The sequence below is a fragment of the Trachymyrmex cornetzi genome, unplaced genomic scaffold (assembly GCF_001594075.2).
Source record: "Trachymyrmex cornetzi isolate Tcor2-1 unplaced genomic scaffold, Tcor1.1 scaffold16, whole genome shotgun sequence".
NCBI classification, from domain to species: Eukaryota; Metazoa; Arthropoda; class Insecta; order Hymenoptera; family Formicidae; genus Trachymyrmex; species Trachymyrmex cornetzi.
The window spans coordinates 5294820-5322790 of record NW_017296201.1 but is presented as its reverse complement, the minus strand read 5'-3'; the positions used below and the strand labels follow the sequence as shown (position 1 = coordinate 5322790).

Genomic DNA, 27971 nt, shown 5'->3' with positions numbered 1-27971 from the left:
AGATATTGAGATAATGAGTAATAATTATTAAAAATTATTAAAAAATTAAATGTTATTGATAAAAAACTTAAGTATCTATTTAAATTTTATTTTAACTATTAATTTATTTTGTCAGCGGTTTTCAATGTAATGCTCTCTTTCCACTGACTTGGACCACTCTATGAATTCCATAGATCTTTGCATCAGTTTGATCTCCGTCATTAAATTTTCCCTGAAAAAATTAATGTTTCATTCAGATATTAAATAAAATTAGATTAAACAGTGTTTTAGAATAATTTACAGAAATGTTTAAACATCTTGTTTAAGTAATCTCTATATTAAAAAATGTGAACTAAATAAGATTATATACGTGTGTGAGAAAGAAAGAATTTAATAAATTAGTACTGACCACTGAGTTTTCCTAATAAACGGTATGACTTTTGGAATTGGAAATCCATTGAATGTGGTGCACAGACATAAAGAATAAGCACCTATGTTTTCCCAAACTAACCAATCGCCGATGTGAAGTTCTGGCAATAATATATCTTTAGCAATTGCATCAAACGAATCGCAAGTTGGTCCCCACAAAGTCGAAAGAAATTTCTCATCGCTCGCCGGCTATACAAATTAATAATAAATTACATTACATCAACAAAATAAATTTTGCATACATGATATTTAATGATAATATTCAATAAGTCACATAATATTTATAATTATATACTTCAAAAAGAATTCGCAGGACTTTAGCATTCGGGCAAATTAATTCATCCAGAAACGAATTGTACGTTCCGATATTTGCGTAATACATTCTCATAAATTTGCCGTTTTTATGAACGATTTTTTTGGAATGTAAGAACGAGGCTAAAGTAAATGCCGATTCAACATAGTATCTTCCGGGTTCGCTAATAACTCTTATACTGGGATCGAGATCTTGAATTGCATCGTTGACAATATTGGCGAGCTGAAGGGATTTAAAAATAAATTAAAAAATTATTTTGTCTACAAAATAGAAAAAAATTAAGACGTATATACAAAGTGTATATACCTTGTCGATATCCATTCCATTTTGACCGGGGAAACCACCACCGATGTCGATCAATTGTACATCCTGGCAGCCCATCGATTTGGCGATCGCGATCAATCGTTTACATATACCGATGCCTCTGCTGTACGCGTTTAGTTCCACGCACGGACTACCGACGTGAAAACTAAAGCCGTGCAAAGTAAGACCGAGGTTCACCGTAAGTTGTATCAATCGCACAGCATCCTCGTCCGGTTCGCAGCCAAACTTCAATCCGAGATTGCAATCCGAATTTTTCGCGTCGCATCGTATGCGTATTACTATTCTATTAAATCACGAGATTATTGTACTACTATTGGAAGGTTAAAAGAAAAGCAATAGGATGTCGATCGTAGCTACAATGGTGAATAGTAAGCACAGCGATTTCGCACACTCACTTGGCCTCAGGATAAAGATCCTTTATCTTCAAAAGCTCCAATTCACTGTCGGCGGTTATCTGTTCGACGTTCATTTTCTTGGCGTACTTGATGTGAGATGGGCATTTGTATGGATTCGCGAATATGATCCGGTTGGCTTGCACGCCGTATTGCATCACTTCCCTGATTTCTTGCTATTTCGACATATTACGTACACGTGTTAAAATTAAACTTATTCTGCTCCACGATTTGATAAGTAAAGGAAGACGTCATGTAAAAAAATCACAAGAATTTATTTATGGTTAGTTTTTAAATTTAATTTAATGAAAATTAATTGAAAAAAAAAGAGATTTGGTGCGAAAAATAACAATTAAGTTATATTTATTTTAAAGCATTTTTAACGCAAAAATTTCATAACTAAATCAGTAATGTACATAGAAATAAAAGTTTTATATCCGTATTCACAATATTCATATCTCACTTTTATCGATAATTGCATTTAGTATGTGTATATACTGCAGAACTTTCAAAACGAATTCGTGCATTTATCGTATAAAAGTAAGATATAAATACAGACATTAATGTTTAAAATATTGAAGAATATAATCGCGACTAAAGGTGAGATGATTTACCTCGGACGCGCAATCAAAGCCGGTATTTAAAGCTGCCAATATCTTGATTACATTCGGATCCGGATTACATTTAACCGCTGAAATCAATTTAGAGGAAGGTGAGAAATCTGAATTTTTTCAATATAAATTTAAACGACGTTAAGCCCATTCTATATTGTAAATGGTTGTAGTTGTAAAAATTCACCAATCACAGTCAAATATTTTCCTCACATATTCAACTGTGATTGGTTAATTCTTAAAACTACATCCACTTATACAAATTGCTTACGCAATTGTAGAATGGACTTTATAGAGAGGGGGTCCTTAAAGCTAACGTACCGTAGTGTGGGGTAACCCTCGGAATTTTAGTAATCCATTCGCGGTGTTTGTTAATGATATCACCAATATCCACAATGTAGAAACCGTCTTCCTGATTTCTTCTGTCTATTATAGTCTTAATAACGTCCATATTATCTGCTGCGTCGTCAAAGACGTTAATTTCGTTCAAATTGTCAGGAGACATGGTCTGCAATCTTGGATCTCAAGTATTGGGACGAACCGGGAGTAACAAAGTAATGGAAAGTGTCTGCCCAAGTAAGTGTCACTGCTTGACTACTTATAAGCAATCCGAGATATTGTGATAAGCATTGCTTGAATATACGATTACAGTCCATCTAGCATTTGTTCAACGATAAGATTCGTTGAAAGTTAATGAACGTCCCTCTCTGTTGGTGGGATCCCTCTTTACGTAATATGACGCAAATAATAATAAAAAGAATCCATATTCTGATGCCCGTCAAACAGGTAAACGGCCTTATGTGTGTGAAAAATTATATGATTTGCATATACTTGTATGTTGCGGATATAAAAATTGTATTGAGTAAGGAGAAAGCTTATTTCTATCTATAGAAACGAAAGAGATGCTATTCTGGGAGAAGAACAGAGGAATCCCCCGATGGTACATTGACCCTTCTTGGAAACTTGAGAATCAATGTCTTCACTCATTATAAAGAACGTACTTCTTTTAGATATGATAAGCATTTTGCGTGCGCTATATTTAGCTTTTTATTTTGTAATTTTTATAACACTTGCTTAAATGCTTAAATATTTAAAATACATATAATTAATATTATTAAAACACATGTTGTTATTATTACATTAGTAACACTCTTCTATCCGGGAGAAAAAATGTTTTATATATAATTATATATAAAATTGACATATTTTATATACAATTATATACAGTTATGTATAAAATATGTCCATACATATAACATTTTTTCCAAGGTATACATATATGTACACTACCGTTCGAATACTCGCATAAATTTTATCGAATGATCATGTAAAAAATTAAGACTTTATAAAATAGCAATTGTATTATTTTTTAAATATCCATAGATGTGGGGATTTAAATACCCATAGATGGGGATAGACTAATAAAAGCTTTATAAATTATTTTTAATTCTATATGTCAAAAGCGAATTTTTTAAATTTACCGATTATACTATCAATGTTCTACGAAATAATGATAATATAATATATTTTGGTGTATAAAATTAAAAATAATTTATAAAACTTTTGCAATTGTTAGTATGTTTACAAATAATCTAAAATATATTTTAAAAATAATACTATTGCTCTCTCTCTCTCTCTCTCTCTCTCTCTCTCTCTCTCTCTCTATTTTATAATGTGTGAATTTTTTACATGATCATTTGACAAAATTAATGAAGCAGGTATCCGAACTTCCAAGAGTGTAGTTATGTGTGCACGCGCGCGCACATACGCACATACACACAAGGCGCGTTCCATTCACTGACACAAGTCGACACTATCGTCGTTCTATCTTTCTTGACATTTCATGAGTCAAGACTCTCATGAGTAATAAAGTGGCCACGCTATTGGCAACGACAGTCGCAACAATCCCTCGGATACTCGTATATATGTACTTGAATATGTGTAATAAAGTGAGATGCAGAGCAGAGATTTAGGTTTCAGTGATTTGATGTATATAATATTTTCGTTTAATAATAAAAGAAAAATATAAGAGTAAAACAGAACAATAAAAAGGAAAATATGGAGTATATTTCTGAGGAAGCGCGAGGATAGTTCTTACCTTGATCAAGTTAATTTCTGACCAAAACTGTATGTAAGAATGAAATGAAATACTAAACTGAATTGACTGTGTCGAGCTGAACTTAAAAGAATTAACTGAACTGAATGGAAGAATAGAATTAACTACATCTCGACTGCTTTTGAGAGCTCCTTTTATATTTTGGAAATGAATGTGGGAGTGTCCTTTCAGGACCAATCAACACTCCTCAAAATTTGGTAGAACCTATACTCGCGCTTGGTTCCTTAAGATAAGGTAGCACGGCTCCGCGTAAGCCCTACTCCCCACTCTATAGGTTTAGTCTTAATAGTTGAGAGTTTTAATTTTACAATAAAAATTCGGTTTTCCTTAACTAACATCCTTATGCGAGGCGAATCTATTACATTCTAAATTATATATCTAAAATTAGTTTAATTTTATTAGAAGAAAAAAGAAAAAAGGAAGAAAAAGATATTCGTCCTCGCATTCAGAAAGATTTCTATTTTGTTATAAATTGCTTAATTATTAAACACAAATGTAACATACATTATCACTAATAGATTGTTAATATACGCTTTTATTTATTATTTAATAAAAGTACTTCTTTTAAAAAAAGATCGTGGAATATTCTTATACATTCTTTAGAGTAGATAATCTGTGTGACGCATAAAAGTACATAACGTGATCTATCTGTTGGTTTGAATGTTTAAATAAGGGAAAAGATATACCCCCCTATAAAAGAGAAACGGAATTTTTGGTTTCGAAGTAAAGATAAAATAGGGACGAAATATCAAGACTATGATGGAATATTAACCTAGAGATAAAATAAAATTAAGGTATGAATCATATACTTATAATAACGAAAGAGAGAATTTTGTCGGGATGTAACAAAAGACAGAACAATGCTTGTGTCGCCAAATGAAAAGCACCCAATTGTGTATAACGACATAAGATCAATATAACAAACACAGAAAGAGAATGATTTTACTGAAATATTTAAATATAGATCTGAAAATAATTTTAATTAGACGATTAAAATAATTATGTAGGACTCTTAAGATGATTGTTAGAACGTTTAAAATAATTGCAATATATTGCTTGATCACCATGCTAAGCATCTCTAATTATTTTAACAGTTTAACAAAATTATTTTCAAATTAATATCTAGCAAAATTTTTTAATATTTCAACAACACTATACTTTCCATATATTTCGTATAAAAATTTAAAGGTTTGGTAATTCATTCACTGTATGATATATATATTTTTTTAAGCAATTTATTCAACAAAAACGACAGGTCATGCAATTACTTAACTCTCCAAAACTTGACTTTGTAATACAATTACTGACGGTATATAAAACCCATTTAATTAATTTATGTTTATTAAAAGCATTAATTAATTTCAAGAATCTAAAATAACTTGTTAAAAAAGAATTAATGCTATAAATAAATATAATTTAATAATAATAATTTAAAATATATAAAGAAAATTGAACTGTTTGACGTTTTTGATAAAGAACAAGATTTATAATATAATTGAGTGGATCAACAAACCCACACACACCGTCAACTCTGGAAAATTAGTTAAATCTATTAAAATTTCCTAGTTTTAATTTGTACATAAAACAGTAATTTGTATATAAAAGAGTACAATAAAAAATAGAGAATTTTTATGTGTGTGTGTTCAATTTCTTAAAAAAAATGAAGTATTATTTAATTTTCATTTCGTTAAATGCTAACTTTATTGCTATCCGTGTAAAAATGACAGGACTATTTACGCAGTTGTATGACGTCATGTGCAGCTGCAATCTCGTATACGCTTCCTGCGAATTCTGTGTCCGCGTATGATATAAAAGAATATATTCATACATATATTCATAAATCATACATTATATTCATACGCATATATTTTCCATATATATGTATATAAGTTTCTAATATTAATTATTATACATATATTTATATGTATATATACAGGGGGTATTTGGAAAATAATGATAAATCTTTCGCATAGAGGAAGAATGAACTAAACCGAGAAGAAAAATCCTTTACCATTTTGCAATCATTTTTTTCCAAACGCCTTGTATGTATATATATATATATATAGTATATTATATACATATATACACATCAGGGTGTTTGACAATTAACGAAAAAACTCGCATAAAGGCAAAATGTGCTGAACTAAGTAGAAAAGTCCTCTATCATTTTGCATTTTTCGCATTAATTAACGAATTATTTGTTTATTGACATTAAGAATCAAAATAAAGTTCGTAATTTGATTAGTTGTTGACTTTTATTGACTTTTGTTAATTCTTTGTTCTGTTGTCTTTTGTGTTTCTTAGATTTTTGGATATATGTATATACAATATATACCCCTCCCACATAGCACACTTTATCCTGAATTATGCCATATTGACAAAACGATCCCACGGATATCCCATCCGAGATGTCCAAAGAAAATATTGTAAAATATCGTATAAGATATCATAAGATATCCTAGATAATTATCTTAAGATATCCTATCATATTCAAATCCTTCCATTACACAATACAGTTCTTCAAGAAACGTCCTAAGAATGCCTAGAATACAACAAAGGTTTGCAGTTGGAGAGTGTCAAAATATTTTAAGATTAGAAGTAAAGAATATTATATGTTACTTTGGACACAACCGATACGATGTACTGCGTGCCAATTAAGATATATCTCATATGAAGCTTACAAAGATTTTTATTTAATTTATATTAAACGTTACATTAAGGTTGAATTCGAAAACATTACCCGCGGTCCCGTGTATCATTTTATCCTTGTTTAACACTAGGCGAACAACAAGGACAAAACGATACACCGAGGCACTCGGGTAACATTTCTGAAAACAGCCTAAGAATATATAAATTACAAAGATGTGAAATATATATATTATTTCAAATTAATCTTTTTTATTTTATTATATATAATGATGGAACAATAATTATACATTTCTCGCTTCCATAATATATGGTATCTCTTAAAACATTTATTTAATTTATATTAAACGTTATATATATTAAGGCTGAATTCGAAAACATTACCCACGATTGCCCCCATGTATCATTTTATCCTCGTTTAACACTAGGCGAACAACAAAGATAAAACGATACACCGAAGCACTCGGATAACATTTCTGAAAGCAGCCTGAGAATAATATATAAATTACAAAGATGTGACATATATATTATTTTAAATGAATCTTTTATTTCATTATAATAATAATTACATATTTCTCGCTTTCATAATATATGGTATCTTAAAACATTTCCCTTTTATTTGAGATAATAACCACAAATATACACACGCATACATACTTGTGATATTTCATGGAGTTCCTTGGATATCTTACGGATGTCATTTCATACATGCTGTATATCCCCTGGATATCCATTGGATAATTGAGAAACCATCCACGGATATTACAAGATTATATCCACACGATATCCCAAAATGATGTCCGTTGGACATCCCATAGGATAAAGTGCGCTGTGTCCTGTATTAATATTTATATTAATATAATATATAATTGTATTGTATTACTTTTTATTTTATTTTATTCATAATTCATTCTGTTATATTTTTGTTATTCATACGCATGCCGTATTCTTGCATCATACGTCTCAAGGTAAATTTTCACGGGCTGCTCAAACCGGCTGGTTCAGCGACAAAAAGAATCACGTGGTCAAAATTGACGAATATCAAATGTCCATTTTGATCACGTGATCCTTTTTGTCGCTAAAATAGCCGGTTAGAGCAGCTCGTGAAAATTTACCTTCAATCTGTGATCATCTGTGATGCGTCTGAGTGCAGGTACTGTAAGTACATATCCATACTTACATACACACGCGATAGAAAAGCACAAAGAGTTGCCATCTGATGGCGGCGCGAGTCATCACTGTCGTCAGTGATTCACGAAGTCGCATGGGGTCGCGAATGGCGAATCGCGAGGTGGATTTCGAGTGAGCTCTCAAATTACTGACGGCGTCCCGCAATTATGCTGTAATTACGCGTGTGTCCGACTGTCCGATAACGTTGTCCAATTTGTATTGCCGAAACACGCGAGGATCAACATAGACGCATCGAACGCGGTACGAAGAATCTCCACGAGTATTATCGAAATCGCCAGTGTGATTTGGCAGCAAAATGGCAGCGAGTGACTCCAACACGGACGACAGCCTGTATCCCATCGCGGTTCTGATCGACGAGTTAAAAAACGAGGATGTCCAGGTAATCGCCTTGACAATAATTGCGGCAAATGAGCTTTGCATTTCCTCCTACAAGTTCTCTCTTTTTCACTGTTAAGTATCCGATTGCCGAAGAGAATACTTTACACAAACAGAGGCTGATTTTAAAGTTTGTAGAATGTATATCTCGAAGATAATATTACACGTGATAATAGGTTTGTTTTTTTCCGAAGAATATTTTAAACTGGTACACTGTTGCAATAATTTGGAACAAAACAAATTATATTTCTTCGAAAAAGAACAGATCTAATATAAATCACAAGTGTTAGAACTTTATTGTGGAAAACAGAAATCCAGTTGGAGCTAAAATTTCACATATTTAGCATAAATGGAACTATAACTTTTATTGCTGCTTTTATGATTGTGATGTGCATTACAAACATTATAGTTACGTCTGAATTCCATCAAGAAGTTATCAACCATTGCACTGGCGCTAGGCGTCGAACGAACACGGAGCGAGCTAATACCATTTTTAACGGAGACAATCTACGACGAAGATGAAGTTCTCCTTGCGTTGGCCGAACAGCTTGGCACGTTTACTCCTCTTGTCGGTGGACCAGAATTCGTGCATTGTCTATTGGTACATGACAAATCCATTTTAGATAATAATTACACAGGTCTAAGGGTACTATTTATAATTCAATCTTGTACTACGTGCCAATTAAGATATATTTCATATGAAGCTTACAAAGATTTTTATTTAATTTATATTCAACGTTATATTAAGGCTGAATTCGAAAACGTTACCTATGGTTGCCCCCATGTATTATATAAAATATTCTTGTATCTAAGAATATTTTAAGTAGTATTAAGATCACCGATTACAAGTCAACTTTCATGTGAAATCACATTAGCGTGTTTACTATCTAGAAGAATTTAGAAAATTTGAAATTTTCCTGAGATTTTTTTTACTCTTGAAAATCAGGGATTTTCATGGAATTTTTTTTGGAATTTTACTTTTAAATTAAAATTATGTTTTTTTCTGAAAATATAATTTCTTTAGAATATTCACTTGTTATTATAAATGCATTGAAGTATTCTTTGATTGTTCAATTCATAAAATTCTTTCTTATGATTGGTCAATAAAAGTATGGTATACATGTTTACATACATTCATGTACATTCTTGTGTGTTTCGCGAGTTTTTATTTAAAAAATTAAGGTAATAGTAGATAATAATACTTAGCAGAATAGAGTAGTTGATACCATTTTGTATAGTGAGCTATACTATCCTAGGTTTTGCTACTCCAATTGTAGGAAATAATAGATGTAGTCTCATGGATAGAAATCCTGTTTTCTGTTCATTTTCATTGGTTTATTTGCGTTACTTGCATTTCAATTTAATTCAAAATTGCATTAAAAAATCTCTAATCTCACCTGGAATTTTGAACAAAAATACCTGAAAAATTCGAGAATTCTTAGGGAATCTTTTTACAAGATTTCACTTTGAACATGTCATCCTAGAGTACTTAAAACCATCTTAAATATAAGATCAAGCTATGAATATCACTCTAAGATCAGTTTCAATAGCTTTGAAGAAATAAATATTGTAAATTTCATATTTACAATGATACAGCCACCACTGGAATCTTTGGCTACCGTGGAAGAAACTGTGGTCCGTGACAAAGCTGTGGAATCTTTAAGAAATATCGCAAGTCAGCACAGTCCTGCAGATTTAGAGGAACACTTTGTTCCGTTGGTACAACGCTTGGCTTCAGGGGATTGGTTCACGTCAAGAACATCGGCATGTGGCTTGTTCAGCGTTTGCTATCCAAGAGTGAGCCCAGCTATTAAAGGTTATTATATAGTAATCTTGTACTTTTTGAGATATCTTTTAAGTATTTTAACTTAAAATGAGAGAGAGAGAGAGAGAGAGAGATAAGCCTAACATTTTACAAACTTGAATGTTACAGCGGAATTGCGAAATCACTTTCGCAGCTTGTGCCAAGATGATACTCCCATGGCGCGACGATCAGCTGCTTCCAAATTAGGTGAATTTGCAAAAGTTGTGGAAATCGAGTACCTCAAATCTGATTTAATACCCATGTTTGTCATACTTGCTCAGGACGAACAAGTAAGTATATATCAAAACGGTGAAACTTTATAAATCTATGTATTAGTCAGATTATTATACACAATAACTCATAATTTTACAGGATTCAGTTCGTCTTTTAGCTGTCGAAGCTTGTGTTAGTATTGCAGCATTGTTACAACAAGAGGATGTTGAACAATTAGTTATGCCTACGCTTCGACAGTGCGCTAGCGATCAATCATGGCGGGTTCGTTATATGGTGGCAGATAAATTCACAGATGTGTGTATTGTTATTTATTAAGACTTAAGTATGATTTATTTTAAGAAAATTTCATTCTATCAAAAATACTATCTAAATTTCTTTCTGTAGCTTCAAAAGGCTGTTGGCCCCGAAATAACAAAAACAGATCTTGTGCCAGCATTTCAAGTATTATTGAAAGATATCGAAGCAGAAGTGCGGGCAGCAGCTGCTGATAAAGTTCGCGATTTCTGTCAGAATATTGATCAAGTTAATCAGGAATTTATAATAATGACAAATATATTGCCCATTGTTAAAGAACTTGTAGCAGATCCTAACCAGCATGTAAAATCAGCTTTGGCAAGCGTAATTATGGGATTAAGTCCCATACTCGGCAAGCACAAGTAAGAACAAATAATTTTAATGCAATATTGTAAAGCATAACAATCAATTGATAATCATTTAACATTTTTGCAGCACAATCGAACATCTATTACCGCTATTCCTATCCCAACTCAGAGATGAATGTCCCGAAGTACGACTCAATATCATTAGTAATCTAGAATGTGTTAACGAAGTTATTGGCATACAACAGCTCTCACAATCTCTCCTTCCTGCCATCGTAGAATTAGCCGAAGATTCTAAATGGCGTGTGCGACTAGCTATTATCGAGTAACTATATTTGTCTTTATTTAAATTAAGTTGAAAAAAATGCATTTGTGCTCATGAGCTTAAATTTCAGGTATATGCCATTGTTAGCCGGACAACTTGGTGTAGAATTCTTTGATGAGAAATTAAATTCTCTGTGCATGACTTGGTTGGTGGATCATGTTTACGCAATTCGGGAAGCAGCTACGTTAAATCTGAAAAAACTTGTAGAGAAATTTGGACCGGATTGGGCACAGAATACAGTGATACCTAAAGTCTTGGCTATGTCCAGGGATCAGAATTATCTTCATAGAATGACATGCTTATTTTGCATCAATGTAAGCTGTATTATGCTGTGACTTTAAAACGGCAGTAATAATAATAGTATTTATTCTAATATGTGAATCTATATAATTTTTGTAATAGGTTTTGGCTGAAGTGTGTGGTCCAGAAATAACGACAAAGGTGATGCTCCCAACTGTATTAACAATGGCTACTGATAATGTTGCAAATGTAAGATTTAATGTTGCTAAGACTCTACAGCGAATTGGACCTTTCCTCGAACCCTCAGCAGTTCAAACTCAAGTAAAACCTATCCTCGATAAACTCAATACCGACAGCGACGTAGATGTGAAATACTTTGCTTCAGAAGCAATTGCTGGAATTGCAGGTAACCATATCGCTAATTATATTATAGAAAAAATATATTTTATATTTTTTTTTATTAAGATATAATGAATATGTAAATCGATATGTCTGAACATATATGTATACATGTTTTTAGCTTGCTTGTTATAAAAAGTCAGTAGAAATTTACTTTAGAATATCCTATTTTTTTCGATTTTCTAATTATATTTAGCCTTAATATATTATGGTAATGTTTCAGCGTAGGTTGAACAACACACATTGCATTTATCACTTATCCAATAATATTCAACTTAAATTCAAAGAAGAGAAAATGCCACACAATATTTCACTTACCAATACATGGCAACAGGTAATATTATGCACAGTCAAAGCAAACTTTGACGAGGAGATATACAAATTCTATGATTAGTAGATTATATTAAAACCGTATTTTAAGTTGTTGTATTTGTATATCTATAATTACAGTAACGAGTACAATATTTGATTTAATTGGTAACATGTATTTCTCATACATATTTAAGTAATTGTCTTAAAAAATATAACGATAATAAAAAAATATCTGTGAATTATTCCTACAAATAAAATACCCCCCAGTTACATATCCGCTTTTCCAACATTTCTAATAATTTCATGTTTAATAATTAATACATATTTACTAAGACATTTAATGCGTTATGTGTTATATGTTCAAAGAAACAAGACTTAATTTTGTGTTATAATTTATTTTATTATATAGCCATTAATATATGAACATCTTATATTACATATTATCACAGCTTATTACTATGTTGTTTAATACGTTTTCGATATATATTTGTAAAACTTAATACTCATAAACATATTGATATTATGAAGACATTTATTACTTAGCATAAACATTTCTAGATTTTATTCGCATAATAAGAAACCAAAATTAATTATTCATATTTGTTAAATTAAAGAAAACCTTATCATTTCCATGAAATTAAAATACTTCTCAATTATATGAAAATAACTGAATATAATTTTTAACCAAAGATGCAATAAGTAAATTTTAACACGTTATAACAGCATATATTAACATAAATTTTACTCATTTGTTTATTACATTAGCGTACTATTGTTGTATAGTTTTCTGTTTTAATATATGGAGATGTAGCTGTAACATGATATTATATTTATTATACTTTTTGAGCTTTTAAAATTTTCATTTTACGATACAATTTACTGTCAGATACAATTAAGATCAATTCTTGTTCACTAAAGTCTAATATGTGTGGAATCTTTAATCGTTATTGAATTACTAATGCAATACTTTCTACAATTGAATAATTGTTAAGATTAAAGCATTAAAGAAACGCTATCATATACATGATAACTTCCGAATTAGATATAACGCATTATTGCATAATACATAATGTGTATTATTATTTTTATACAAAACATCATAAAGGAAATAATCCTTATGACACTCAAAACTTTTTTTATATACATATATAAATTATGAAATATATATATATATATATATCTACGACTATTTCAAAGATGTTTCTAGAAATAATATAAATTTCAACACTTTATAAAAAGATATTCGTAATTTCTATGTACTTTTAACAGTCAAATTATTAATGTAATTGTTCACGATGATTTATACAATGTTACCGTAGCTATTGCATTTTAACTAGTTCTCTTAATCATAATATCTTAATACATGATTAATACAATAGAGAAGTGCTCCAATATTATATTATTTCATTCTTAATACAATCTATAACGAATTTCTTTTTTCATGAATTATTATCGAGAAAGATCGAGATGATATAGATGAAGATTTACTTAATCTAATACGCTTTTTTATATCGAAAATAATGAAAATCTAAAGCAATTATTAAAGCAATTTATGAAGAATACAATATACCACACAATCTTTTTCTTATTAATATTCAGTTATTGAGGAATCTGTCTTCTCTCTACATATCTTAATAGTCTATACATATGTAACTATATGTTATATTTTTATATAACATTCCTTTTAAATATTCAATATACTTGCTAGCAAATTATTAAATTAACGTAATTATAAATACTAATCGGTAAATTGCACCAAGTTGAAATTATATCTATGTTGAAAAAAACTGTATTATCTTTTTAAATAGCTTATACTATTGATATATTTTTTGTAATTGCTTTTCTCACAGCAATTTTGAAATATTTGATATTCAAATCTTTACCGCTTATATATGAATAGCAATACAACGTATTATTAATGCAGTATTTTCAATAGAACGAAGTAACTGAAGTTTCAACACCTCGTTTCAATACCTCGTCCGTTTTGTTATGTAAATATATAAATTATATGTATGTTATATATGTGATATAAATCATGAAAACATGAATACATGAGTGTCATACAATGAAATAATCAGGAGAAGTAAAATATGGAAGTTTGGCAACTGTTCTAAACCTATATCATGAAAATGTAAATACAGTATATATCTCTTCTCAGTTTCTTCCTTCACGCTTTATAAAGTAACTTTGTTATTTTATAAGCATATAAAAATTCTGACAAGAAAAGCTCAAAAGCTGTCCTTATTGATTTCAATGAAGTCTTAGGCTGGAAGTTTTGAGGAAAACAAATAGAACACAAATTTTTTTAGGACCCTGAATTAGAGTATAAACTCTACTGAATTAAATTTAATATTGAAATATTTCGAAAATGGTAACCATCTACTCCCAAAAATAGAAATATAATTATATTCAGAGAAACACACTTTATGAATTCCTGTCAAGTTTTAATGAAATCGGTAAGAACTATTTCTGAGCTTTTCCTTGAGAGTGGAAACATACTGTATCTCCATCATCGTTTTGTACATTATTGTTATATACGCTTGAAAAGCGTACATATCCGCGTTATCCTATTTTTTCTATCTTAAATCTTTTATTTCAAGTAAAAAGATACTTGTATTCGTTAGAACTCGTTTACACGATACAGTTTTTGACCATACCGATAATTTCGCCGAATTGGTGCAAATCAGTCAAAGTTTGATGCTACGTTCAGACATACGGTAATCTTGGCGTATGTCTCCATTCTCCCACACAATCAATTTTCCTTCCACTATTCTATCAACTTTCTCGCAAATGGATATGAATACGTTTCTTATTCATACTCTCGTTATAAAACAATTAATAGAAAATATTGGATACATACAATTGTGAGTTAGAGATTTCGTTTGGGATTGTATCGAACACTTATGTCTCTCAACTGAGAAAAGATAAATTAAAACTTCAATATATTTCCGTCAATATATATATCTCTATGCAGATTTCGTTATATTTTTATCTTTATAAATGTCCAACATCTCATCCCATCTCATCTCGCAGACCTTTCTTCTATTAAACTTATTGAAAATTCTGTATTTATCTTTCATCGCGTAATAGTATATAAGAAGAAAATGGAATTATTTGTAATGCTTTTTATTTGTAATGTTTTTTATCGTTACTTTATTATAATAACGATATGGAATGATGAATTTGTGAATTTTTTATGACAGTAACAGTAACACCAGAGTTGGAAAAGTCAATCGTTCCTTGTAACGGATATATTGACAAAGTTACTTATTACTGAAGAAAGTAACTAAATTATTTGTAACAAATTACTTTTACTTGAACAAAGTAACGCGTCAGTGCTTTATAACAAATTACTTTTTTCAGTAAATGATAATGACAAGCTACTTTTTTCAAAGTAACTTTCCTTTCTTCTTCTTCTTTTTAAGAAGTGACGCTCGCAGCCATGTCGACTAGAATCTGGCCATAAACCAGTTTTAAAACATTTTAAGGCCATGGTCCGATTCACGCTCACAATGCTTAAAAATCATTTCATCCTTGTGAAATGTTAAACAAAGATAAATAATGCTCATGAGTGTTGTGAGCATGATTTCTTGTTTTATTGGCCCCGCAGCCAACAGGTTGATACTGGATCACTGGGTCTTAGAAATTAAATAATTCGTGTAATATAAATGCAATGCACCGGCCACCTTGAACCGAGCAGACATGACAAAAGGATAATACAATCAAAATGAAAATGGCAAAGCGACCCTTCAGACACTGGGCGCCCGCAACTACGATGCTTCCGCACCACACGGACGCGCGTCCAGACGAATGAAGGAACTATGAATTGAGAAATGCAAATGCACATTCGAAGCCGGCCACGATTTTCAAAAATATAATTGAAGTGATGCAATACCTGAAACAATGGTACCTACCTCTAGGAACAAGCCTTTACAAATCAATACAGTCAGATCACGTTTCAAAAGAATGCACAAAAGCGAGTTTGAATACTGATGCTCGTTTAAAGCCGGCCACATTTTCCAAAAATGTTGAGATGATGCAACACGGACCGAGGTACACAGTATAATACGACTACTGTTGTGAGCATGAATCGGACTGCGGCCTAAAAAGAGTATTCTGAGTGGCAGAGAGATAGGTAGGCGTTTAAGCGTGAACAAAGCGCGGAACAATGACAAGTGAGCGCGTTTTTATACAGAAAGGTTGATGGGTTTAAATTATTTAAAATAAGAAAGCACAGAAGTCTGCATAATTTAAGGGGAGAATTAGACAGTAGTAGGAAAATATAAACTTACTTTTCCAACTTTAGCGCAACCTTAGCATTTAGTTAGCTATCATTAGTTATAAAAAATTGCAATGTCATTATCAAATCGTTATTATAAAAAATAACAATGTTACACTTATTACACTTCCATTTTCTGTACAAGTACAAAATTGTACATCGCGGATTAGCTAAAATGTTTCGTTAAACAGCTGACTAGGATGCTGTATTCTACAGCAGAAAAGTCGAATCGGTAGAAAAACCGTATTGTCTGAACACGTCTACTATAATATATGTGCCACTGACGACTAATTTGGTTGTTTTACCAAATCACATATAAAATGTATTGCCACTGTACAGCACGGCAAAAAAATTGATACGGCAAACGATCATATCGTGCGAACGAGTTTTATGGCTGAAACCACACCGTATGTTACGTACGTTACGTACGCTATGTTTGCTACATTTTCAAAAAAAAACTTTCTTTGGCTGTGTTCCAAGATTTACTGCCAAAACTGAAAATTTTAATGCAGGTAATGTGAACTATAAATTTTTGGTAGTGACGGTTTGGTACTAAGCCCTTTGGAACACAGTCCTAAGGGCTCAGACGGACAAGTGACTTTATGGAGCGATAAACAAGCATCGATCTATTCATACACAAGCATGAAGCATGTGTGTGAATAGGTCGCTGCTTATATTTATCGCGTTACAAAGTTGCTTGTCTGTCCGAGCCCTAATAGTTAATGTGACTGACTGGCCATATCGAGTTGCATACGATATGTACAGTCGTTTATTAACAGAATTGCAACACTTTTTTTATTGAACTCATCCTTGCTTGTAGAGCGGTTGAACGTAAATGGTTAAATTCGTAACAACCAATCGCTTAATGAATAGGCTATATTTCGAAAATCATCGAAAAAGTGTTGCAATCTTTTAGTAAACGACTGCACATACATACGCTATGTTCGCGACGTTACGACGAGTGTTTGATTCTCGAATTTTTGTTAAAACATTATCACGTACGGGCATGCACAGTAAGATCGAAAATAAATCTTATTGCAAAGTCCGTCGTATATAAAATCTCGATAATCAAACTCTCGGTCGATGTCGAGAATCTTGTTAAGTCCTACATTAAAAATCAATAGTCAATATGAAATTCCTTCAACAGTCTTAGTATAGAATCTTAGTATAGAATATAAAATTGCTAATTCTAAATTACATCAAAAGTTATAAGAAATCTATAATTAATATCAAATATTAGGATCAAAGGTTATCTCCTTCTCTAAAAGCTAACTAACAGGTTCTACATCGTTATCTAATGCATTGTTTTTCTTACTTAGGATCTTCCTTCTGTCTTCACTTTTCATTTTTCATCATATTTTTATCGTCTCCAATAGTCCAATATTCATTTACAATGAGTTTGTCATCAATCATATAAATTAACAGAATTAAGAATTGTGAATCCATCGGATCTGACTTCACTGTTTCTATATGATTATCAACAAAGATAGAAGGAAGATTCTAAGTGAGAAAGATAATGCGTTAGATAACGATACAGAACCTGTATCGTTATACAATAACGATTATTCGTTATTGTATAACTCAGCTGTTTAACGATGTTCAATAACATTCTCTTCAACATTAGATAGCTTTTTTGTATATCTTTTATATTATCGCTGATGATGGTTCAAACAATGGGACCGAAACGTTCGAATTTTCTGTATCAAAGATATGTTTGTATATAATTTACGCATCGAAAACAGCGTTTAGCCATATACTTTGTATAGCCATTAATATTGTACTTGATTAATTATTGTAATTTTATGTTTTAACACAAAGAGTTTTTAATTCAATTAAATTTTGATTATTATTATTCATTTAAAATTAGTGTATTAGGAATAGTAAATGAATAATAATAATCAAAATTTAATTGAATAGAAATAGGTACAAATATACGATTTATACCACAGATTTCTTAATATTGACCAAAAAATAAACCAGGTCGATTTATTAATAAAAGGATTTGATTTAAATGAGGATTAATAAAAGAGTTTGATTTAAATCTGGAGTTGAGTCTATTTTAATACCTAACGACTATTCAAGCATGAATAACGTCTACAAAAGTAGTAAGAATTCAGATTGGATAATTAAATGGTAAGATACACACACATCGATTACTATCAACATCGGTTAATTATAGATTTCTTATAACTTTTGATGCAACTCTTAGAAAATTGATAATTTTATATTGTTTTAGTGCGATAATGATTGCTAAAGGGCATATAAAAAAAAAATTTAATATCTTTATAACATAAAAATTAAAATATTAAATTCATATAATTATTGGCTCAATTAAATACAAATTAAACTTGAATATAAATTTCAGAGTTATTCGAGCCTGCTAGTTCGCTTGCGCTAATTCATATATTACAAATATTTGTTTACTGTCCGAACCGTTCGAACTTCAGATATAACGAATTGATATTTCATATCAATCACTGCTTAAGCTCGAACTGTTCGAACTGTCCGAAATATTCGAATTAGATGCTCATTTTTTTCAACTTCGAACTATTTAAATAGATCAAATATTCAACATGTTCGAATCTTTTGTTGAGCCCTAATCAATATATATATATAGCATCTAGATGTCTGAAAAACGGACGTCCATAAATCGACTTTAGACGACTTGGAGACGTCTCTAAGGGCCACTTTTAAGCTCATTTTAATTTAACCAGCCTAGTAACTGTAATGGAGTAGAAAGAGATAGAACTATTTCTATCTCTTTCTATTCCATTACAGTTACTAGGCTGGTTAAGTAAACCGACGATGGTGAAAATGGCCCTAAGTCATACAATGTCCCAGTTTAAAGACGACTGTAAGCCGACTTTAAGGTCCAGTTCCACAACTGTGATTAACTCATAACCGAAGTTCAATTTATTCATTGACTCTTTCCAATTTTAGAATTGGAAAAAGATAAGAAACAAGTTGAACCTTGGTTAAGAGTTAAGCATAAGTTGTGAAATTGGGCCTAAGTCAACCATCATATAGACATTCTAGGATGTAGTGCGCATGCGCACCTTACAATGGTGGAAATATTTAAATCGGGAAAATAGGTTTTATGTTTTTCTTACGGCGTTTTCCATCGGGACTGCACTCATGCAGTGTTTCCATAAGAATATGGTCAAATTTGCACTGCCTCCGTGTAAATATATAATATATAATTTTAACATTTATACTCTTATGGAAACACTACTGCGCAGTCCCAAGGAAAAATACCATTAGACTATTATTTATAAAAATCAGTAAATTATACTTTAAAAAATATATAGAGCTTTGTGAGAGTAAATCGCACTAAACGCCCTAAAGTCAACATTTGAAGGACGACATTTGAAGTCGACATTTGAAGGACATATGAACAAAGTCGCAAGTGTTACAGTTGACTTTAAAGACCTGACTTAGCAAAGTCAACTTACAGTCAACATATCGATGTTTGTGCTGTTATCTTTTATAATCTCGACTTTGGCCTTTGTCTATTGAATTTCAATTTTTTTGACTAAACATTTATTATCAATAAAAATGTTTATTCAAAACATAATTTTTGGTATGGCCACTCAGTGTAGCGAACATAGCATACGTAATATACATACCGTATGTAACGTACATAGTATGGCGCTCAATGTGAACTCAGCATTATACAATGGCTGATGGCAAGATAGATTATATCGTAGCCATGTCCGATTTCGTTACGTCCACTGAAATTGTATGACTAATTGTCGTTACTTGTGCAGTTATATTACTCTCACTACCACTGTTAACAATATTCAACGATGAGATTTTGGCTCGTTGATACGCTACGACGGTATTCACGCTCAAGAATCTAGAACAAACAATTTCAATTGTATAAATTGAATATATTGATATTTGACTTTCACAAAAATCGACATTTACTCACCTTATGCAAACGTATATAATTAACAGTGCACTTCCAGCTGCAAGCATTCTGATAATGGGCCCTTCTACAAGTTGGATAACTATCCAGGCAGCGGCAGAAGATGCACACATCGTAGTAACAATGGCAATAGTTTGCAGACAATGACGTGGAGTCAAACTGTTTTGCCAGTCCAACCGACTGGCATGTTCAACGTTATATTTCGTATTGCAAACTTTACAAACGAGACTGTCCGCATTTACAGAGCTCTGAAAGAAGAAAGAATCATAACTGACAAAGTTCGTTGTATTGAAAACAAACAATATATAAGAAATTGTAACTGTTTTACCTCAACGAGCCAACGACGCAAACAATCGTGATGTACAGCGCTTACATCACCTCTACATTGGCATGGTTGTATCAATGGACCAGCATCCTGTCTCTCATTATCGTAACAAATCCAACAATCTTTGCTATTAATTGATGCTGCATCTGCAGAAAGAAACGCGTCTTGAGACGCGCCTTTTTCTTGTAACTCAATTTCTTTTATATGTTTTCCTTGGTCCAAATCTAGTTTCTTCAATATGCGCTTTGGATTTAGAATCCACAATTGCTCTGGACTGAAACAGAAATAAATGGTAGAAGAGCATATTATAAAATAAATTTTATAGGATACATGTGTTTTCATGTAAAATACATGAAATGTATGAATACATACCTCATACAATTCCATAAAACACAAGGAAACCATAGTGCTACACCAACTTCAATAACACGAAATACAATATCATGCCAATTCCTGCTGTACAACGGTACCCTAAAATAAAAATATTTAGAACAAATTCAAAAATTCTCAATTGTAAATATTATAATTTGCTATGTAACTTATATTTGTTCCTATATTTCCTTACTTTGTTTTCCAAAACTCACTGAGAGTTTCACTGAACAGAAAACCAACTACTATAAATAACATGAATGCTTGAGAGAGTAATCCAAATCTTGACTGATGTAATTGAGACGTATTCACTTGTTGCGTATGCACAGACTCTGCTGTGGATGTAGATGGACCTGGATCAAATAACTTTGCTGTTACTTGATCCTCAGTGTGAACCTTTGTTGTATCAGCTACACGTTTATTTGTTGCGATAGAAGCAACTTGACATTCATTCAAGAATCCACCACGAACCTAATGATAAAAAAATATCATGAGATAACTCTACAATGCAAATGTGCCATAATAAGAGTACTGTAATTTAAAAGTAGTACTTATACTAGTAGCGTACTTTGAAAAACACTTCCACTCCATATATCAAGAAGAAGACCACTACAATGAACAGAAGCACTGCGTAACAGCCATTGAATACATGTGTGTAAAAGCTCTAGAAAAAAGCAAAAAATTTTTATTAATTTTTTTATATACATATATATACACACTAACCACATGCAAATTAGTAAAATGATATTAATACGCATAAATTACTATTATATTACTGTTACATTTATATTTTTCATTCTGATACGTACTCGATCTACTTGTGAATAAGTTCGAGCCGTGATGAATTCCGCAAATAAAAGGGAATATGTTAATATGTTGAACACAACAAAAGCCAGAAAAGATTTTGATAAAAATTGAGGTTTGTCCCAACGAATATCTCTTAGATGAAACACTTCAGCCCAGAAACAAACAAGCAACGATGATCCACTCAAGAGCAATGGATAATACGCTGACAGCAAACTCCTGGACCAACCTTCCTTGAAAGCGGTCTATAAAAAATTGAGTGTGTAATTAAAATGAATGAAAAAAAATTTCAAACAAAATATTTGTTTACATACAGGTGAGGTAAAGTATGCCCCTCGTATGATTGATGCAAGGAAAACTACAAAGTACAACACTTTTTGAGTGGTGACTCTGCATGCTCTCAGAAATGACGGTGCCTTCATTCTTTGCCACTCAGCAACGATGCACATGACAAGTTGTATCAAACAGACGAAAGCCAGTATGAAAAATATCGATGCAAATGCAATGTAGTAACTCAGATTTGGGATGTGGCATTCTGGTCCGTCAAACTGAATCTGAAACGAAATAATTAAAACGTTATTATCTCAGAACAATTTGATAATAGCCAGTAATAGTAATACCTCGCATAGACAGGTCCCATTATGGCATTCCCCATGGCCAGAACAGTTATCGTTTCCACAGCTGTTGTTCCAGGCCATCATACCAAATTTAACCAGTAATGACAATGGATTTTGTGTACTCAACGCGATCACCTGTTCCATGATCAGTAGATACAGACTGCTTCAGTGCAGCCCTCTAGAAAACTGTATTGAAATGCAAATAATTTATCTCAGGTATTGTTCCAACCAGACACTTGATTAATATGCAATGACAGATAAAAATTCCCAACATTTTTAGAAATTACGCAATTTATGTAGATCTTGATTAATATGCAATGACAGATAAAAATTCCCAACATTTTTAGAAATTACGCAATTTATGTAAAGTAGGGATATTCTTAAATTCACCTCAAAGAATCATTAGGGGACGATTTTAACTGAAATTTTGAAAATGAAATGAGAAATACGTAACATCTGTGCAACTTAGCAAACAACAAAGCAGATTAGTCATGCACAGAATAATTTACTTTAATTAACAAGTCAATCACATCAATTATACCATTCGTGTGTACAATACGTACATTAATTAAACAAAATATGTCCTCCACGGGACAAATTCGAGCGAAAGCGATATCGATTCTCAGATATCGTATATCTAGACTTGTCCCGGACGAGACAATGTACTTTAAACGAACAATGATACTTTTCAGGGAAAATAACACCACCGAGTGGGAGAGGAATCGTCCTTTTAGCTTGTCAACTGACCGTTTGCTCGATCCAGCGCGTCTACGTGCGTTATGTAGGTCCCGCAAGTGCAAAGTGAGTACAGATGTACGTAGGAACCAAGGACGGCAAGGACGCAAGGACGCGAGTTCTCAGACCATCACATTAGTCAGCTGTCTCTTCTGCGCAACGCAACGCAACGCTGCCATCACACGCGAATTACTATGCGTTGACTTTCGACAGTCAACGGAAACGTAATCCGCTAAGCATCATTCGCGAGGACAAAAAGTCATGACAAAAACTTATAGAAACTGTCACATCGGACAATGAGAGAACCTCCCCTTGCACGGCTTGCACCCTGCATTGTAGATTGTAGCTCATCGAAATCCCCCTCAACGACAAATTCTCGAGAATTCCATCCAATTCCCAGAATAACAGAGACGCAAACGCAACGCGTCGCTTGATTTGTCCAGACTTCACCAATGGTAAACGCGCTCTCTTTCTCTCTCCCCCTCTTTCTTTCTCTCTCTGTCTTTTTTTGTTCGTTCTCTCCTTTCTTTCTCTCTTGCTCGACATTCCTCATTTTTTGTCTTTGGAGTTTGACTGATTAATGATCAACCAGATCAAACTACAATTTAATCAGCCTGATTAACTTATCAAGTAAACTTGTGTTGTTTGGTTAACATGAAATATTAATATAATAGAAATATTAATTCCTTATATATATAAATTGTTTATCATATGAACAAAAATTATCAAATTAGGAACTTATATCATATAGTTATACAGGGATTATTTGCGGTTAGAAATTTTGTTTTAATTCTATCAATATTAATCACTGATTAAATTAGGATGACTTTGACTAAACTCCAATTAATCTATTTTTAATATTATATATTATATTAATTAATTAATAACACGATTAAAACTATTAAATTTGTATTAAAAAGATTAAGATTAGAGCTTAAAAAACCCCAGATGCACAGAGAATTCAAAAAGGATTAAAAAAGAATTAATTCAGTCGTATGTCATCAATTCTGAGTTCATTTTCAGATGCAAAAGGAATTCTTTTCAGAACTTCATTTCCAGAAAAAGAATTCTTTTTGTATCTGAAAATAAACTCAGAATTGATGACATACGACTGAATTCTTTTTGAACTCTGTATCTGAGACCATATATCGACATTTTGTCTTTAACAATTCCGATTAAATTAAATCAAAATTTGATCCTCAAAGTTATTCTTAATGAGAGAGGAATGTGAATATTTATTTGAATACTTTAAACAAACCCTAACAATACGTTTATTGCCACAATATTGAAATTGGCTCAATATATTGACCCAATATATTAATTCACAATGTTTACAATCAATTGCCAATAAACTTGCCAAGAAAATATTACTAATATATATTATTTATAGAAGATATTTTAATCTACAAGTAAAAGACTTCTTATTTCTTAAGCCCATCTTTTATTTGTTTCTTTTTCTCACCATATATCATTATACTTTAATTTTATTTCCAACGCAAAAAGGCTGTAAAAGAAACGCAATGAAAAGGAATAATCCACAAAACAGAGAAACGCACGCGATGTCCAATGAACACAAAGCTTTCCCGGAAATCGTCAATCGATGCTCGTGTTTCGATGTGTACTTCGCCTAAAGATTTCAGTCGCGTTCTGAAAACAGGTCCGAGAGACCTCACTCGAGCGAATCGACGTTATTTTATCGAGTATTGTGGCCGATGGTCGATATCTGTCTAAATTTTCACGATAGTCTTTATTACGTCTAGCTTGACAGCAACAGACACGAACAAGATCATTCAAGGCAAGATATATTCTTCCAATAAAGTTGTCTTTGTCCTGCAATCCATGTAAAGTAGTCCCCTCGAAAAAAAACAAGCCGCTAAGTATATGTTAATGAAACGTTATATAATATATATGCATCATGAAATCCTATGTTGATTAAATCACGTATAAACCTCTATATTTCTGTCACAGATGTACGACTGACATTTGTATACGTTCCTGTGAGCCTCGGAGATACTTCAATTATCTCCGAGGATCGAAAAACACCTCTCACGCAATTTGTATAAAAAAAGCTGATAAGCTTTTGCTCCCAAGTAACCTATTTCGGGAAATTTAATGGCATGATTTTCGACAGCTTTGTTATAGTCTTGACATCTAAATGTTTATCATTTAAATCTAATAATTTTTCATTTAAACTTAAATGCTTAATGTAATGCAAGTGACTGAATCGTTATTAGATTTAAATAATAACAATTCAGTCACTTGCATTACATTAAATTAATACTAAAGCTGTCATAAAATCAGCAAAATTAAATGTACAAGCACATAAATGTTTTAAACGCTTAAATACTCAATAATATTATCGTGACATTTAACAGAATATACATGTATTATTTTATTCATTTTTAATCAAAAATAATTGTATTATGCTATTGCATTTAGATACTTTACATAAAGCAGCCTTTAATATGTATTAATCCAGTAGTGTAAATGATCAAATTTATCATAAATATTTGTCTTTAAATCTAAAAAAATCAAACTATCTGATTAAAAATTTCCATTAATAGCATTTATCTACAAATGGATGAATAAAAAGCAGAAGTTTTATAATAGTTTTGCGGATTTCAGATGTCCACTCCAATAGCGAAACCACAACTTCGTGGTCTCCTCACGTCACAGATCAAAAAGAATCTTATAGCAATGATGATAGCTAGCATCAGTGCGGGGCTGGCGTATAAGATTCTTGTTGCCGATAAGAGAAAACGGAGATATGCCGAATTTTACAAGTATGTACAAATATCTTTTGTAAAATACTGCCATTGCCTATTCTAATCTCATTCTAATGCCACGACTATAGCATTTGTACATAATCTTCACTTTATACTTAAATACTTTATACTTAAAAACTTTATACTTAAAGTCTCTAATATCCACTTCTACCAATATAGATTAATTTTAATCTTGGTTTAACTTACTTTTTAGCTTCTAGTTCTAAGAAAAGGGTAGAAAGTAAATTAATCTAAGATTAAGGTTAATTTCAGATTAATTTACTTTTTCTAATTATATATTTTTATAATTATTTTGTATTAACTATATTTTATATATTAGCTTATATTATATAATAGTCTAATATTCATTTCTACCAATGGAAATTAACTTTAATTTTAGTTTAATTTATTCTTTATCTTTTTCTAATTCTAAGAATTAGAAAAAAATAAACAGTAAGTTAAACTGAAATAATGTCAATGTTACATTGATAGAACTTGATCTAATTCTTAGAACTAAAAAAAGATGAAATATAAACTATTATAAATTAATCTACATTGATAGAAGTGGGTTGATTTTCACCCATAAAGATTAACTTTAATTTCGGTTCAACTAATTCATTTTTTTTTTAATCCTAAGAATTAGATGAAGAATTCGTTGAATCAAGATTAAAGTTAGTTTATATTGATAGAAAAGAACATAAGTAAGTTTGTAATTTTGTTGTTTTGCAGAACCTACGATGCAGAGAAACAGCTAAAGATAATGAATGAGGCTGGTCTCATGCAGTCCTATATGCCTGAACCGAAATAAATGTATGTGTACAAGTGATAGAAGAAAAGTTTGAGAGAGCGAAAATAAGATAGTCTTTTTCGGGATTATGTATTATATCTATATATGTATGATAAATAAATTCAACATAGTATTAAGTATACTAAGTTTCTTATTGATTGCACATTGATCTCCATAATCGATTTAGTTAATCGTTAAATTTGTATTCCCGATTGTCCATATTTATTGCATAAAATTGATGTAAAAATATTTGTTTTTATGTCGAAGATCGTCTTATCGATTACACAATTGGTTTTGTACTTGTATTAAGTGAGCAATTGTAATTTTTCTCGTAATATTTATGTATTTATTTTCTGACTTGGCTACACGTAGCAATACATATTCAGTATTCAAATTTATCATTCAATTTAAATTGCAGCTTTGTAACAGCTTTGACGGTTTAAACATTTTTTTTATCTAATTAGTATAAAAGGTGCGATTTTTGTACGCTCGATACGCGCAAATATCGCATGGAAAGGAGGAGTATTGGTATAGCAAGAGTAGTAGCGAGGCTCCCGACGACGTTTCGCGTCTCTAATGGAAGAGAACGCAAGACATCAGAAACTCGGAAGCGACGGAGCGTTGTTATCGGGACGCGTGGCAACGACCAGCGACGACGCGACTCGCTCGCGAGGCGAGGATTCGAGGTTAGGGGACATGTATATACATCTTGGCCAAGATGGCGCCCCATCCGGAAAGTACCCAGCATGCTCCGCGCGATTGATTTGCGCATGTCAGTTGCTCGCATTGCAAATGGCGGCACCTTGTTATTGTTCATGGCGTTTTATGACTTGTCTCTTTATATTAGCGATTATGTCGAGTTTTTTCGCGATCCCTGCCGCGCGCTGTGTGCCGAGTGTGAAGTAGGGCCCGCGCCGTGTGTTTTAGGTTAAGACCAGTGCCCGGGCGGTGTGCCTCCGTGCTGTACGGACGCGTGAAATCCCGGACAGTGTCGGAAAGAAATGGGGTAACGTTGAAATTTTCCTGTGTTCATACGGTATCAAATCGGCGCTGCGCGACGACTGGAGTGAGGC

The 27971-nt window shown here is 32.0% G+C and overlaps 5 protein-coding genes across 12 annotated transcripts in view; 3 read left to right on the top strand and 2 right to left on the bottom strand.

The window, feature by feature from the left end:
- Positions 1–90: 90 nt before the first annotated feature.
- LOC108758730 (ornithine decarboxylase 2) lies at positions 91–2603 on the bottom strand. Its single transcript, XM_018503811.1, has 7 exons — positions 2370–2603; positions 2052–2128; positions 1441–1613; positions 1028–1328; positions 704–943; positions 389–597; positions 91–211 (listed from the first exon to the last, which is right to left on the bottom strand). The coding sequence occupies exons 1-7, from the start codon at positions 2551–2553 to the stop codon at positions 112–114; spliced, it is 1284 nt and encodes a 427-aa protein (XP_018359313.1). The 5' UTR covers positions 2554–2603; the 3' UTR covers positions 91–111.
- Positions 2604–8040: 5437 nt separating this feature from the next.
- Positions 8041–12518, top strand: Pp2A-29B (Protein phosphatase PP2A regulatory subunit A). Of its 2 annotated transcripts, none has more exons than XM_018503707.1 (10): positions 8041–8380; positions 8786–8977; positions 9973–10192; positions 10310–10470; positions 10553–10708; positions 10799–11070; positions 11144–11338; positions 11409–11652; positions 11741–11984; positions 12206–12518. In XM_018503707.1, the coding sequence occupies exons 1-10, from the start codon at positions 8297–8299 to the stop codon at positions 12208–12210; spliced, it is 1773 nt and encodes a 590-aa protein (XP_018359209.1). In that variant the 5' UTR covers positions 8041–8296; the 3' UTR covers positions 12211–12518. The 2 variants fall into 2 exon arrangements, with proteins under 2 accessions (XP_018359209.1, XP_018359210.1); XM_018503708.1 differs by having other exon boundaries at positions 12201–12518.
- Positions 12519–20045: 7527 nt separating this feature from the next.
- LOC108758803 (uncharacterized) lies at positions 20046–23638 on the bottom strand. Of its 3 annotated transcripts, none has more exons than XM_018503941.1 (10): positions 23175–23638; positions 22615–22797; positions 22309–22548; positions 22000–22239; positions 21759–21854; positions 21387–21661; positions 21194–21292; positions 20825–21095; positions 20500–20744; positions 20046–20424 (listed from the first exon to the last, which is right to left on the bottom strand). In XM_018503941.1, the coding sequence occupies exons 2-10, from the start codon at positions 22753–22755 to the stop codon at positions 20265–20267; spliced, it is 1767 nt and encodes a 588-aa protein (XP_018359443.1). In that variant the 5' UTR covers positions 22756–22797; positions 23175–23638; the 3' UTR covers positions 20046–20264. The 3 variants fall into 3 exon arrangements, with proteins under 3 accessions (XP_018359443.1, XP_018359442.1, XP_018359444.1); XM_018503940.1 differs by having other exon boundaries at positions 23359–23638; XM_018503942.1 differs by lacking the exon at positions 21759–21854 and having other exon boundaries at positions 23359–23638.
- Positions 23639–24985: 1347 nt separating this feature from the next.
- On the top strand, positions 24986–27032 carry cype (cytochrome c oxidase subunit cyclope). Its single transcript, XM_018503947.1, has 3 exons — positions 24986–25141; positions 25972–26129; positions 26841–27032. The coding sequence occupies exons 2-3, from the start codon at positions 25972–25974 to the stop codon at positions 26917–26919; spliced, it is 237 nt and encodes a 78-aa protein (XP_018359449.1). The 5' UTR covers positions 24986–25141; the 3' UTR covers positions 26920–27032.
- Positions 27033–27705: 673 nt separating this feature from the next.
- Positions 27706–27971, top strand: part of LOC108758802 (serine-rich adhesin for platelets) — a 13288-nt gene continuing 13022 nt past the window's right edge. For all 5 annotated transcript variants that reach the window (XM_018503935.1, XM_018503938.1, XM_018503936.1 and 2 more), the window contains exon 1: positions 27706–27904. The gene's annotated coding sequence lies outside the window, so the exon portion shown is untranslated. The remainder of the gene's footprint in view (positions 27905–27971) is intronic.

What these genes read in the sequence shown, in the direction of transcription:
- Pp2A-29B (XM_018503707.1), top strand. Translation starts at nt 8,297, where the DNA reads ATGGCAGCGAGTGACTCCAACACGGACGACAGCCTGTATCCCATCGCG. An exon ending in AATTCGTGCATTGTCTATTG is followed by an intron (nt 8,978 to 9,972) that starts GTACATGACAAA and finishes ACAATGATACAG; the next exon opens with CCACCACTGGAATCTTTGGC. An exon ending in CATGCTTATTTTGCATCAAT is followed by an intron (nt 11,653 to 11,740) that starts GTAAGCTGTATT and finishes TTTTTGTAATAG; the next exon opens with GTTTTGGCTGAAGTGTGTGG.
- LOC108758730 (XM_018503811.1), bottom strand. Translation starts at nt 2,553, where the DNA reads ATGTCTCCTGACAATTTGAACGAAATTAACGTCTTTGACGACGCAGCA. An exon ending in GAGGGTTACCCCACACTACG is followed by an intron (nt 2,129 to 2,369) that starts GTACGTTAGCTT and finishes AATTGATTTCAG; the next exon opens with CGGTTAAATGTAATCCGGAT. An exon ending in ATGGAATGGATATCGACAAG is followed by an intron (nt 944 to 1,027) that starts GTATATACACTT and finishes AAATCCCTTCAG; the next exon opens with CTCGCCAATATTGTCAACGA.
- LOC108758803 (XM_018503941.1), bottom strand. Translation starts at nt 22,755, where the DNA reads ATGGAACAGGTGATCGCGTTGAGTACACAAAATCCATTGTCATTACTG. An exon ending in GAGTGGAAGTGTTTTTCAAA is followed by an intron (nt 21,662 to 21,758) that starts GTACGCTACTAG and finishes TTTTATCATTAG; the next exon opens with GTTCGTGGTGGATTCTTGAA. An exon ending in GTTTTATGGAATTGTATGAG is followed by an intron (nt 21,096 to 21,193) that starts GTATGTATTCAT and finishes TTTCTGTTTCAG; the next exon opens with TCCAGAGCAATTGTGGATTC.
- cype (XM_018503947.1), top strand. Translation starts at nt 25,972, where the DNA reads ATGTCCACTCCAATAGCGAAACCACAACTTCGTGGTCTCCTCACGTCA. An exon ending in AGATATGCCGAATTTTACAA is followed by an intron (nt 26,130 to 26,840) that starts GTATGTACAAAT and finishes GTTGTTTTGCAG; the next exon opens with AACCTACGATGCAGAGAAAC.